Here is a 15,802-nt window from a genome sequence, read left to right on the forward strand (position 1 = left end):
ACTTTGAGACAAGACCTATATTGATAGAGTACATCTACTTTGAGACAAGACCTATATTGATACAGTACATCTACTTTGAGACAAGACCTATATTGATACAGTACATCTACTTTGAGACAAGACCTATATTGATACTGTACATCTACTTTGAGACAAGAGCTATATTGATAGAGTACATCTACTTTGAGACAAGAGCTATATTGATACAGTACATCTACTTTGAGACAAGACCTATATTGATACTGTACATCTACTTTGAGACAAGAGCTATATTGATAGAGTACATCTACTTTGAGACAAGACCTATATTGATACTGTACATCTACTTTGAGACAAGACCTATATTGAAACAGTACATCTACTTTGAGACAAGACCTATATTGATGCAGTACATCTACTTTGAGACAAGAGCTATATTGATAGAGTACATCTACTTTGAGACAAGACCTATATTGATAGAGTACATCTACTTTGAGACAAGACCTATATTGATACAGTACATCTACTTTGAGACAAGACCTATATTGATACAGTACATCTACTTTGAGACAAGACCTATATTGATACTGTACATCTACTTTGAGACAAGAGCTATATTGATAGAGTACATCTACTTTGAGACAAGAGCTATATTGATACAGTACATCTACTTTGAGACAAGACCTATATTGATACTGTACATCTACTTTGAGACAAGAGCTATATTGATAGAGTACATCTACTTTGAGACAAGACCTATATTGATACTGTACATCTACTTTGAGACAAGACCTATATTGATACAGTACATCTACTTTGAGACAAGACCTATATTGATACTGTACATCTACTTTGAGACAAGACCTATATTGATACAGTACATCTACTTTGAGACAAGACCTATATTGATACTGTACATCTACTTTGAGACAAAAGCTATAGTGATGCATGCTTGGTTATGCTTTAAAGTCGTATCCAAGAGTTGCGAGTTTCGTTTTTTAATGATTTCTGCTGGTGGTGTGCCTCCGGATTTTTTCAACGCCAAAAACGTGCCTTGGCTGAAAAAAGGTTGAAAAAGACTAGTGTGCCGCGGCACAGTGGTTGAAAAAGACTGCTCTAGACAACCCGCTTGAATTGTCCTTGCTGCATCCCCTTCACTGCGCATGCTCAGTCGGGTGTGCTAACGGGGAGGATGTAGCTAGCAGCCTGTAAAGATCCGCTGCCTTCTTCACAACAATAATAGCTCCCGCCTTTTTTTGCTCTGTGCGCCCTTCCAGGACATTATATCTTCCTTTATTATATCTTCCAGCACATTCTATCGCCAACGTTTCGGGAACTTGTACGCTTGGATCGCGCGACTGTCATTTTGTGCGTGTATGTTTGGGGACTAGCTGATGTGTTGACAATGGCAGCGGAGAGCTTTCCATCTTTGCCACAATCATGGCCGGCCAGCAAGGCCGCAGACGGGGCATTTGGAGCCAACTACAGCCGGCTTTAGACACCACACACGACATATTGGCTCGGCCTTGACGGTAACAGAGGGCGCGAAAACGCAAGCGTCTTGGCAAACAACTGTTGGCTATTTCTATTGTTTTACAGGCAAGCGACACAAGCTAGTGAGGCTGCTAGTGAAGGTGCTAACAAGTCTACTAGCGAGTCTGCTAGGCTAGTTTGCTAAGCGAGTCTGCTAACAAGTCTACTAGCGAGTCTGCTAGACTAGTCTGTTAGCGAGTCTGCTAGCGAGGCTACTAGCGAGTCTGCTAGCGAGGCTACTAGCGAGTCTGCTCGGCTAGTTTGCTAAGCGAGTCTGTCAGCTAGTCTGCAACCTTCGCGTTGTCGTTAGCTTATCAGCGGCTAACTGCAGCTAGCCTTCGTTGTTCCATTTTGTAGATTGCAACTGCATCGCTGCCATTCCGCTCATCGTTGTGCTCGCGCTAGATATTACTGTCACTTGCTCAATTGTTACTTCTGCCTTGGATGAATGTGGGACAAAATGGAGACCCCGACGATTGTGTACGACTTGGATACCTCCGGGGGCTTAATGGAGGTAAGCTTGTCAGCCCAACATACACATTTAGTGCTTCATTTCTATGTCCGTATCAAACATCTTAACATTTAAAGCAGTCTAGTCAAAAGCATTTATTGTATTTGGAATCTAGTAGCTTGTACCGGGGAAGGAGGCCACGTCACGTTAGGATTTGAAATGTCAACCGTGGACACTAATGTTCAATGTATATTAATATGTACTGCCTGTATATGCATATGTACTGCCTATATATGCATATGTGCTGCCTGTATGTGCAAATGTACTGCCTATATATGCATATGTACTGCCTATATATGCATATGTACTGTCTATATATGCATATGTGCTGCCTGTATATGCATATGTACTGCCTATATATGCATATGTGCTGCCTGTATGTGCAAATGTACTGCATATGTACTGTCTATATATGCATATGTACTGCCTGGATATGCATATGTGCGACCTCTATATGCATGTGTACTGCCTATATATGCATGTGTACTGCCTATATATGCATGTGTACTGCCTATATATGTATGTGTACTGCCTGTATATGCATGTGTACTGCCTGTATATGCATGTGTACTGCCTGTATATGCATGTGTACTGCCTGTATATGCATGTGTACTGCCCGTATATGCATATGTACTGCCCGTATATGCATATGTACTGCCCGTATATGCATATGTGCTGCCCGTATATGCATATGTGCTGCCCGTATATGCATATGTGCTGCCCGTATATGCATATGTGCTGCCCGTATATGCATATGTGCTGCCCGTATATGCATATGTGCTGCCCGTATATGCATATGTGCTGCCCGTATATGCATATGTGCTGCCCGTATATGCATATGTGCTGCCCGTATATGCATATGTGCTGCCCGTATATGCATACGTGCTGCCCGTATATGCATACGTGCTGCCCGTACATGCATACGTACTGCCTGTACATGCATACGTACTGCCTGTACATGCATACGTACTGCCTGTACATACATACAGTACGTACTGCCTATACATGCATACGTACTGCCTGTACATGCATACCGCATTTTTCGGAGTATAAGTCGCACCGGCCGAAAATGCATAGTAAAGAAGGAAAAAAAACATCTCTAAGTCGCACGGTAGTATAAGTCGCATTTTTGGGGGAAATTTATTTGATAAAAGCCAACACCAAGAATAGACATTTGAAAGGTGATTTAAAATAAATAAAAAATAGTGAACAACAGGCTGAATAAGTGTACGTTATATGAGGCATAAATAACCAACTGGTATGTTAACGTAACATATTATGGTAAGAGTCATTCAAATAACTATAACATATAGAACATGCTATACGTTTACCAAACAATCTGTCACTCCTAATCGCTAAATCCCATGGAATCTTATACGTCTAGTCTCTTACGTGAATGAGATCAATAATATTATTTGATATTTTACGCTAATGTGTTAATAATTTCACACATAAGTCGCTCCTGAGTATAAGTCGCACCCCCGGCCAAACTATGAAAAAAACTGCGACTTATAGTCCGAAAAATACGGTATGTACTGCCTGTATATGCACAGTTCAGGGGAAGTCGTGACCGCCTTGTTTAAACTACTTTCACAGCAAATCCAGACACTTCTGGCGCCCCCGAAATCTGAGGAGGTAGAAAAGAGGAGTCGGAAGTTGGGCAGAGACGTCCGGAGAAGTGGTAGGGCCACCAACCACGACACATGCGACAGTTGTCGGGAAGGCGGCGATCTGTTGTGCTGTGATCACTGTCCTGCAGCCTTCCATCTCCAGTGTTGGTAAGTTCACTTTTTGAAAGAATGGATAGGGTAGCTTTTCACATAGCACATCCTGATGTATGGTCCAGCTACTGCAAGCTTCACTGTCACAGTTAAGTGGTCTTCAATACAATGATGTATATTATCCAGATAGTATTTCTCTTGCTTATAGGGGTCCTATTATTCAAAAGCAACTTTTCGTACCTGTAGGCACCTGTTTTGTGTGCTGAGGATACCCATAAGTCCCAGAAATTTGAAATCAAGTCATGGAGGCATGACATACATATTTATACAACTTTGTAACACAAAATCTATGCAACATTTTGGCCAGAGCACCACAATAACATGTCATGTAGACAAGGGCTGCTGGGCAATATGGCTGAAAACTGTATCACAATATACGTTTTTAAAATAGGCGGATATTGTAACGGTATTGTATATACAGCCGTATTTCGCTTTCAACACAATAATACCGTGACGCCTGGCGGTATTAAACAAAAACTTGGTGTTTAGTTTTTTTCGGTCGCTTTAGCGTTGGCTGTGTCTGAAAATAAACTACATCTCCCAGAATCCTCTGCGCAGTGCCATTGTGGGGGCGTGGAACACCATAAGCAGGAAGGGAAGTGTGTTTGTAGTCGATGAGAGAATTTTTTATTTTTTTTTACTTTTCCTGTAAAATGTCATCAAAATCTATCCATAACTATTTGAGTTATGTTGCTGACAAACAAACTCTGGCAAAAACATAACCTCTTTGGCGGCGGTAAGAAAGTCTGCGTTTTGCTAGGCAATACTTTCGTCTCAAGCGTTTCCAAGGCGACAGAGCCAGCCGGTCACGTCGTACCGCACACATGTAATCACCAAAAAAAATGTTGAACGTGGTAAATATGAGGAAACTGAAAAACTACTTGATAAATCCTCAATCCATCCATCTATTTTCTCACTGCTTGTTTCTCTTGATGTGGGGTTGGGGGGGATACACCCTAATCATGTCGCCTCCTCATAAACTGTCATCCAGAAAAGATATTTGAAGCCAAATGTAAGTTTGGGACAATTACATTATTAAAGGAGCCATATATAATAATGTGGCCACAAATGCTACTGCAATCACGGTCAAAATTCTGTAGTCCTCTCCCTTACTGAGGTTGCCAGATACGCAACCGAATCCAGCTCCATCGACTTGGCTACTCCATTTTTCACATAAATTAGGCTTTTTTCAGGAAGAAGTACTTCATGCCTGTGTACCATATCACAACAAATGGCAATCATGTGGTTATTGTCAGTACTATCAGAAAACACAGACTAAAAGGAACTACAACCAGCGCTAGCAATGGTTATACTGTTGAAAATAAGTAGAGCATGGGGAATGCAGCTGAGGTAGGCTCCAGCACCCCCCGCGACCCCGAAAGGGACAAGCGGTAGAAAATGGATGGATGGATGCATGCTTAGCAGCCCAAAACTAAAGAGGAGACATTTTACCAAGGTATGCCTATAGGCTACTGTTTCAAACCTTAACCATATCCTTAATTTATTAATGCATTGCCAGCTTTTACTGTCGTTTTTGTTTATCTATGAATCTCTAAGCTTTTTATTTTAACATTTGCTATATCTTAGTGATGTAACGGTGTCAAAATCTCAGTTCAATATTATCACACCTGTGTGATGTTAGCCCCGTGCCCCTCGCAAATCTCTGTTGAAATAGTCTCCTTCTTTTGTGCAGTTGAAATGGTTGTTTGTGCTGCTTTCAAGTTATTAAAGATTATTTTATAGGTCAATCAAAGGTCTAATTTGTGGTCCAAACAATAACAAAACAGTCCCATTTGTTTGTGTTATGTTTCTGTTGGTTTGTGCCATTGAAACTATCGATTGTGTTGCTATAACTTGAGTTATTATGTTTCAAATAAGCATCATGAACTACGCTTCACTGCCTCTGGGGGGCGCTAGACAGACCTGTGGAATAGGAAGTTGTAAAGCAGCTTTTGCAAGTTTTACTGTTCCCAAAAATGACTTCTTTGGCCAATGTAAGCATGTTTAAACACTTAAGTTGTATACACAGCTGAATGCACACTACTAATGCAGAAATGCATGGTTCATTAGTCTCAACTTAACTCAACAGACCTAAATACAAGTTAATTTGCAAAGGAATGAATATTTACCTATGCATGCAACATAGTATGTAAGTGTTTTCCAACTTGCATTGCATTGACTGTAAGGTTTGCAGATACCTATATCCATTTTGATCAAGGCCCCATGTTGGGTGTAGCACTTTAATTGGTAGTCAAATAAATTGCAGAAATAAATTAATTGATGCTAATTGTATGTATTTTTTCTTAAAACGAGATGCGCCAAAAATCAGCATTAGACAGGGTTTTCATCTTTTCAGTTCTCTGCCCTTTTAAAAGAGGCCTTACTCCAAAATGGCAACATAGCAACTCCAGATTCCAGTATATGGACATTGTTTAGTGAGCAGTTGGAATACTAATAAACTAATACCGTATTTTTCGGAGTATAAGTCGCTCCGGAGTATAAGTCGCACGGGCCGAAAATGCATAATAAAGAAGGAAACAAACATATAAGTCGCTCTGGAGTATAAGTCGCAACTTTTGGGGAAATTTATTTGATAAAAGCCAACACCAAGAATAGACATTTGAAAGGCAATTTAAAATAAATAAAGAATAGTGAACAACAGGCTGAATAAGTGTACATTATATGAGGCATAAATAACCAACTGGTATGTTAACGTAACATATTATGGTAAGAGTCATTCAAATAACTATAACATATAGAACATGCTGCCCTGCGATGAGGTGGCGACTTGTCCAGGGTGTACCCCGCCTTCCGCCCGATTGCAGCTGAGATAGGCTCCAGAGCCCCCCGCGACCCAGAAGGGAATAAGCGGTAGAAAATGGATGGATGGATATAGAACATGCTATACGTTTACCAAACAATCTGTCACTCCTAATCGCTAAATCCCATGAAATCTTATACGTCTAGTCCAGGGGTCGGCAACCTTTACCAGTCAAAGAGCCATTTTGACCAGTTTCACAAATTAAAGAAAACAATGGGAGCCACAAAAATCTTTTGAAATTTAAAATGAAATAACACTGCATACAAAGTTTTTTTTTTTGCTTTGTGCTATGTATAAACCAAGGGTCTCAGACACGCGGCCCACACCTTGACATGAAAATAGAATGTTAGTGCGGCCCGCGGGTTTTATATGAATGGCGCTTGGCAGCATCATACTTGTCAACCCTCCCAATTTTTCCGGCAGACTACGAATTTCAGGGCAACTATTCTCTCGAACGTGCCGTGATGGTACAGCATTTAGCGCCCACTACAACCAGCGTGCTGGCCCAGCCACACGTTGTATGGGGCTTCTGCTTGCTCATGTAAGTGACAGCAAGGCATACTTGGTCAACAACCACACAGGTTACACTGACGGTGGCGGTATAAAAAACTTTAACACTCTTACTAATAATGCGCCACACTGTGTATCAGAGTGATCAAAGAGCCGCATGCGGCTCCGGAGCCGCGGGTTGCTGACCCCTGGTCTAGTCTCTTACGTGAATGAGATAAATAATATTATTTGATATTTTACGCTAATGTGTTAATAATTTCACACATAAGTCGCTCCTGAGTATAAGTCGCACCCCCGGCCAAACTATGAAAAAAAACGGCAACGTAAAGTCCGAAAAATACGGTTTATACTACTTTTATCTTGATGTTCCTTTTGAAAATGGATTGAATTCTTTTCAGAAAAGGTTTAATATAAAGACAAACAGTATTAAGCAGAAAAGGGAAGATATCATTTTGAGGAGTCTGATGTTGCCACAAACACGCAGCCATTGCTCAGCAACTCCAGCACAAAGGGGTGTCCACCAGAGAGGACATGATGCTCCAAGGACAGATCTTCACATTGCTTTTCCACATCCTATTATTAAATTCATAAATTATAGCAACATAATCCATAGTTTCAACGTCAACATTTCAGACTTAAACCACAGGTCAATCACTCGACTGGCAAAAACGATAGTCCAGGATATCACTCACCCACTACACCAATACATCATCCCACTACCATCAGGGCGCAGGTACAGAACTATCACATTCCGGAGGGCCCGCCTCAGGAAAAGCCTTATCTCTGCAGCTATAGCCGCCCTTAACAGCAGGCCCGGCCGACCTGTCTGACAAGCCTGTAAATGTGTGTTGGTCATGTAGGATGTCTTTTTGTTATTTTTTGTGATGTGTAATGTCTATTGTTTAAATGTACGGCAGTGACAATGAATTTCCCCAAGGGGACCAATAAATCTAAATCTAATCTAATCTAAATCCAGCAAAAACATAGCACAACTACAGCATACTATTTTGATATTGTTTGGTCCACAAAACTAGACTGTTTGGTTGGAAAATGGAGAATTCCGGTTCGTTCATGACGTCACTTCATAAACCATAGCAGCACAATCGATCATTTCAACTGCACAAACGAATGAGACTAGTTTGGCTTCATTTGAGATTATTTTGGCCTAGTTTGAGGAACCAAGGGGGGTCAGGGGCATGATGACGTTGCTTCCGGAAATTTGAAACGTTAATACCTTGCGGTATGGCGTAGTGGGTAGAGCGGCCTTGCCAGAAACCTAAGGGTTGCAGGTTCGCTCCCCGCCTATTGACATCCAAATTGCTGCCGTTGTGTCCTTGGGCAGGACACTTCACCCTTGCCCCTGGTGCCGCTCACACTGGTGAATGAATGATAGGTGGTGGTGGGAGGGGCCGTAGGCGCAAACTGGCAGTCTCGCTGTCTACCCCAGGGCAGCTGTGGCTACAAATGTAGCTTACCACCACCAGGTGTGAATGAATGATGGCTTCCCACTTCTCTGTGAGCGCTTTGAGTATCTAATAATAGAAAAGCGCGATATAAAATCTAATCCATTATTATTATTATTATTATTATCTCGAAAACGAAAACATCACAATCAATATTTTTTGCTGCACAAACGAATTGGACTATTTTCGCTTAATTTGAACTTAATTTGGAGAATGTGGGGGAGCTGGGTGACCTTTGGTTGACCTATAGAACAATCTTTAATAACTCAGAAACGAAAGCAGCTCAGACAACCATTTCAACTGCACAAACCATTGAGAATATTTTGCTTTAGTTTGGAGAACGGGGGGGGGCTGGGTGACCTTTGGTTGACCTATAAAACAATCTTTAATAACTCAAAAACGAAAGCAGCATTTCATTTCAACTGCACAAACGCAGCACAAACAAATGAGACTATTTTAACAGTTTTGCGAGCGGCGGGGGGCCAACTTAATACAAGTTTTTATCATGGTATTGAGGCCACGGTACGATATTATTTTGGTATACGTCCATTAAAAAGGCTGTAAAATGCCATCGTGTGTAAAATAAAGTGCCAGGAATGTTTATGATGAACACACTTACTATAATTGAACAGTAACACAATGCTACAATTTTCTAATCATATTTATTTGTACAAACTAATGTTGTAACGATACCAATATTTTGGTACCGGTACTAAAATTATTTTGATACTTTTCGGTACTTTTCTAAATAAAGGGGACCACAAAATTGTCTTTGTTATTATTATTATTATTGTCTTTATTTTAACAAAAAAATCTTAGGGTACATTAAACATATGTTTCTTATTGCAGTTAAGTCCTTAAATAAAATAGTGAACATACTAGACAACTTGTCTTTTAGTAGTAAGTAAACAAACAAAGACTCCTAATTAGTCTGCTGACGTATGCAGTAACATATTGTGTCATTTATACACCTATTATTTTCTACACATTATTAAGGACACGTGGTAGAAAATGAATCATTAATCTACTTGTTCATTTACTGTTAATATCTGCTTACTTTCTCTTTTAACATGTTCTATCTACACTTCTGTTAAAATGTAATAATCACTTATTCTTCTCTTCTTTGATACTTTACATTAGTTTTGGATGATACCACACATTTAGGTATAATTTCGATACCAAGTACTTACAGGATCATACATTGGCCATATTCAAAGTCCTCATGTGTCCAGGGACATATTTACTGACTTTTTAAACATAATATGCATTTAAAAAAACGAAAGATGATGTTGTGATGCCAAAAAATATCGACGTAATTGTAGTATCGACTCGATACGTGCCTTTACTTGATATCATTACAGTGGATGTTGGGGTGTAGATCCACAAATGGCGTTTGTTTACATTGTGACGCCGGTGAGCTACGCTGTGTAATGAAGCATGTTTAGCTATTCCTCGTACTCCAGTGATAATGTTAATTGTTAGAAACTTACTTTATTTGTCGCCATGTATGCGAGGATTAGTCATTTAGAAGTAGCTACAACACTGCCAACGACGGATGGACGTTACCCGCGAGCTAGCCATGTCTTAAAGCACCTCTTCTTGAGAGTGTTTCAGTGTTATAACTTCACCTTTAGCTTTACTTTTTAAGCCAAAATGCGTCCATTCTCCCTTTTCTGTCTACACCATGTGTCTGCTTGCAAGTACTCTGTGTGTGTGTGTGTGTGTGTGTGCGTGCGTGCGTGCGCTGCCCAACATGCTCCTCTGCTCGTAAACCCAGCTATGACATGACGTGACTTCTTGGCGGGGGTGAGGGACCGGTACGTTTTAGAGACGGTATAGTACCGAAAATGATTAATTGGTATCGCGGTACTATACTAATACCGTACAACCCTAGTACAAACATGTATTTGTAAGTGCAAGGACATCTACTGTTTCAAGCAAATATTACAGTTGAGTGTCTTTAAAGTGACAATGTAAACATCCAGTGTAAAACAATGTTCACTTTAGTGTCTTTCAACTTGTACTTTCTGAGAGGCAATGTCCTCTACAGTGGACTTGTTTATCAGATTGGAAAATGCTGGCTTCACTGGCTTTAAATATCTTTTAATAATAATAATATTAATAATAATAAATTTTATTTGGTATAGCGCTTTTCTTTACAGGATAAAAATTAAAATATAAAACAGTTCAAAGTAATAATATATAATACAGGAAATATAAAAGCAGTACATAGTAAAATACATAATAACATTGGACATTACAAGACGGGACATTACAAGACACAGGGTGACAGTTTCAGGTGGCGGCTTGTCCAGGGTGTGCACTGCCTTCCGCCCGAGTGCAGCTGGATAGGCAAAACCGCGGTATCTACAATACGTTACACCCCTACTATATATTAACCAATCATTTATTTTCATTTTAATTAATGTTATTCACTAATCCATTTTTAGGTAAACCCGACGTCAGCTTATAAAATAATGCAATAAAAAGGCTAAATAAATAATACACATATTTAGTAACATTAGTAGTTTATTTTGATCATGCTTACAAAGTTACATCAGAATTTACAGTTCAGTATGTCCAAAAAGGAGTAGGGGAATGCAAAAGTTTGAGGTAAAACTCTGCGCATACACAGTGGCCTCTGGCATGGGAAGACACACGCCTTACAAAATAGGACGCTCTTACTTTCATGTGGCCGTGGGCTGTGAAAGTGCTTTGTTTGATAAGCAAATGTGGAACCATTATCTGTTGCAGCCAAAATGGTGATTGTGATTCAAATTCGATTAAATGTGAAGCCCGAAAGTATATACATTATTGCTACACATTCTCTATTCCTTTCTTTCCTTATTAAAAATGGACGTTTAAGTGTACGGTAATTATGAACAGTTCTTAAATGAACACACTCCTTAATTTGTCGAAAACAAACATAAATAAACCATGGCCTAGTTTTTGAAAATAATTTAAGCTAATTCACATGCAGTGCATCTGGAAGTAATTCACAGCGCTTCACTTTTTCAATATTTAATTTTTTACAGACTTATTCAATCCATTTCTTCCCTCAAAATTATACACACAATACCCCACAATGTAACGTTTTTTAATTATTTTTAAATTGCAAATTTATAAAAAATAATGAAATCATAATGTACACAAGTATTCATAACCTTTGCTCAATACTTCCTTGATGCATCTTTGGCAGCAATTACAGCCTCAAGTCTTTTTGAATATGATGCCACAAGCTTGGCACATTTATTTTTTGTCAGTTTCGCCCATTCTTCTTTGAAGCCCCTCTCAAGCTCCATTAGGTTAAAGTTAAAGTACCAATGATAGTCACACACACACTAGGTGTGGTGAAATTTGTACTCTGCATTTGACCCATCCCTCCGCTGCTGCCCGGGAATCATTTTTGGTGATTTAACGCCCAATTCCAACCCTTGATGCTGAGTGCCAAGCAGGGATGTAATGGCTCCCATTTTTATAGTCTTTGGTATGAACTCACAACCTACCCATCTCAGGGCGGACTGGGAAGTATTGGTTTTCATCTTGATGGTCACTCTGTCAGAGCTACAGCATCCCTCTGTGGAGAGAGGAGAACCTTCCAGAAGGACAACTATCTCGACAGCAACCCAGTAGGGCTGCAACTAACAATTAATTTGATAATTGATTAATCTGTCGATTATTACTTCGATTAATCCGTTTAATAAGAGACAAACTACGTTTCTATCCTTTCCAGTATTTTATTGGGAAAAAAACAGCATACTGGCACCATGTTCGTTCAACTTACCAAATAAAACTAGGAAAATGTTACAAAAATGCACACTTTTGACACCCCTGCTATAGATCATAACAAATTAAATTGATAAATCTATGGATAAAAAGCAGAGCCTGACGACGCATGCGCGTTTATCATAACTCTCTCTCTCTCTCTCTCTCTCTCTCTGTCTCTCTCCCTACCTCACCAATGCTGCTGTTTGTTTTGTTTTTAACCCCTTCTTAACCCTGAACGTACATTGAAAATACACGCAACCCTAACTCAAAATGCCGGACAGTTAAGAAACACCGCCCGACAGCTTCGCAAAAGAGGACATATCCGGTGAAAAGAGGACGTATGGTCAGGACCGAGCTCGGTCGCTGCTAGCATGCTATCACCGGGCATGTCCTCTTTTGCCAGCACGCTAGCAGCGAACGGGCTAGCATAGACTGACCATACGTCCTCTTTTCACCGGACATGTCCTCTTTTGCGGAGCTGTCAGGGCGGAGTTTCCCAAATGCCTCAAATGTCCGGCATTTTGAGTACGGTATTGTTTACACAACATGCAGTACGCTACTTAATATGTCCGTGTGGAAACTCGTTCGGCACACCCCCGTACTGAAACGGTTCGATACAAATACACGTACCATTACACCCCTATTATTAGGGCCCGCACGGCCCATTGCAAAAGGACTCCCACAGGGAGTCCTTATGCAATGGGACATAAGGACCTATTGTTTTTCTAAGGTTTTATTATTATTATTATTATTATTATTATTATTCCGCCGCCTCTTCGAACACTAATTTGACCCACTTAACATGCTTCAAAACTCACCATATTTGACACACTTATCAGGACCTGCGAAAATTGTCTTTTGATAAAAAAACCGAACCCCAAAAATCAAAATTGCGCTCTAGCGCCCCCTAGGAAAAAAAAAAAACAGACTGCCTGTAACTCCCACTAGGAAGGTCGGAGAGACATGAAACCAAAACCTCTATGTAGGTCTGACTTAGACCTAGTTCAAAATAATTGTATGTCTTCGGGCTAAAATCACCAGGAAGTTGGCAATTCCCCCTTCAAGACAAAAAAGTACTAAAAACAGTCACTTTTGCCTCTTTGCGCTGTAATTTGACCCCCTTAACATGCTTCAAAACTCACCGAACTGAACACACACATCAGGACTGGCAAAAACTGTGCTGTAATAAAAAAACCTAACCCCAAATTCAAAAATTGTGCTCTACAGCAATTTTTGAATAAAACTGATAAAAAACTGCTCCTCGGAAGAAAAACATTACAAAACTGCCTGTAACTCCCACTGGGAAGGTCGGAGAGACATGAAACAAAAACCTCTATGTAGGTCTCACTTAGACCTACATTTCATAAATTGACAACCCCCAGCAAAAATCAACAGGATGTTTGCTATTCCCCCTTCAACACAACATTTTTGTAAAAACCCGTCACCTTCCTTCAAAATCTATCTCCTCTGACAGCGTTTGTCGTTTCGCCTTCAAATTAACACAGGTGAGAGATAAAACCCTTGTGATTAAAAGTATAGATGGGATTTGTAATACCTGCTCCGGTTTTGATTTTATGACCCTTCAAAGACCCGCTGCACTGATGCTCCTGCAGTGCTGTTTTTCTAAGATGGCTGCTTAAAAGCAGGAAGCACTAACGTGCCCACACAATGCAGACAAGGTAGGTACACTAGACAAAAGTCTTGGGACACTTCAGACTAAAAGTAGACAAAAGTATTGGGACACTTAGGACTAGCACCTGCCAAAGACGCGGGCCCGACCAACGCTGCTTGCAGCTTTAATTAGGGCCCGCACGGCCCATTGCAAAAGGACTCCCACAGGGAGTCCTTATGCAATGGGACATAAGGACCTATTGTTATTCGTCCGTTTTATTAGGGCCCGCACGGCCCATTGCAAAAGGACTCCCACAGGGAGTCCTTATGCAATGGGACATAAGGACCTATTGAAATTGTAACGTTTTATTATTCTTTATTATTATTATTATTATTCCGCCGCCTCTTTGAACACTAATTTGACCCACTCAACATGCTTCAAAACTCACCAAATTTGACACACTCATCAGGACCTGCGAAAATTGTCTTTTGATAAAAAAAACGAACCCCAAAAATCAAAATTGCGCTCTAGCGCCCCCTAGGAAAAAAAAAAAACAGACTGCCTGTAACTCCCACTAGGAAGGTCGGAGAGACATGAAACAAAAACCTCTATGTAGGTCTGACTTAGACCTAGTTCTCATAATTGTATGTCTTCGGGCTAAAATCAACAGGAAGATGGCAATTCCCCCTTCAATACAAAAAAGTACTAAAAACAGTCACTTTTGCATCTTTGCGCTGTAATTTGACCCCCTTAACATGCTTCAAAACTCACCGAACTGAACACACACATCAGGACTGGCTAAAACTGTGATCTAATGAAAAAACCTAACCCCAAATCCAAAAATTGTGCTCTACAGCAATTTTTTCTTAAAACGCACAAAAAACTGCTCCTCGGAAGGAAAAAACTACAAAACTGCCTGTAACTCCCACTGGGAAGGTCGGAGAGACATGAAACAAAAATCTCTATGTAGGTCTCACTTAGACCTACATTTCATAAATTGACAACCCCCAGCAAAAATCAACTGGAAATTTTCTATTCCCCCTTCAAAACAACATTTATGTTAAAACCGGTCACCTTCCTTCAAAATCTATCTCCTCTGAGTGCGTTTGTCGTTTCGCCTTCAAACTAACACAGGTGAGAGATTAAACCCTTGTGATTAAAAGTATAGATGGGATTCGTAATACCTGCTCCGGTTTTGATTTTATGACCCTTCAAAGACCCGCTGCACTGATGCTCCTGCGGTGCTGTTTTTCTAAGATGGCTGCTCAAAAGCAGGAAGCACCAACGTGCCCACACAATGCAGACAAGGTAGGTACACTAGACAAAAGTCTTGGGACACTTCAGACTAAAAGTAGACAAACGTATTGGGACACTTAGGACTAGCACCTGCCAAATACGCGGGCCCGACCAACGCTGCTTGCAGCTTTAATTTTGATTATTGTTTCTCAGCTGTTTGTAAATGTCAGTTTATAAATAAAAGTAAAAAAAAAAAAAAAACGTAGCCTGTGCGCATGTGCATAGCATAGATCCAACGAATCGATGACTAAATTAATTGCCAACTATTTTCATAATCGGTTTTAATCGATTTAATCGATTAGTTGTTGCAGCCCTACAACCCAGCAATTTGGCCAGTATGGTGTAGTGGCCAGACGGAACCTATTTTTCCCTGAAAGTTTGCCAAAATGCACGTGAAAGACTCTCAGACCATGAGAAACAAAGTTATCTGGTCTGATGAGACAGAGATTGATCTCTTTGGCGTGAATGTCAGGCATCATGTTTGGAGGAGACCAGGCACCGCTCATCACCAGGGCAATACCATCCCTG

General features: G+C 40.3%; 1 protein-coding gene across 2 annotated transcripts in view; it reads left to right on the plus strand.

Moving 5' to 3' along the window:
• The first annotated feature begins 1,715 nt into the window (after positions 1–1,715).
• The window catches only part of phf12b (PHD finger protein 12b), a 46,276-nt gene continuing 32,189 nt past the window's right edge, over positions 1,716–15,802 (plus strand). The window contains exons 1-2 of one of the 2 annotated variants that reach the window (XM_061973204.2): positions 1,716–2,026; positions 3,620–3,801. In XM_061973204.2, coding sequence (XP_061829188.1) covers positions 1,961–2,026; positions 3,620–3,801 — 248 coding nt within the window. In that variant the 5' untranslated portion in view covers positions 1,716–1,960. The remainder of the gene's footprint in view (positions 2,027–3,619; positions 3,802–15,802) is intronic. The other variant, XM_061973203.2, reaches the window with a different exon arrangement.

The sequence above is a fragment of the Nerophis lumbriciformis genome, linkage group LG17, assembly GCF_033978685.3.
Source record: "Nerophis lumbriciformis linkage group LG17, RoL_Nlum_v2.1, whole genome shotgun sequence".
In the NCBI taxonomy this organism is placed as follows: domain Eukaryota; kingdom Metazoa; phylum Chordata; class Actinopteri; order Syngnathiformes; family Syngnathidae; genus Nerophis; species Nerophis lumbriciformis.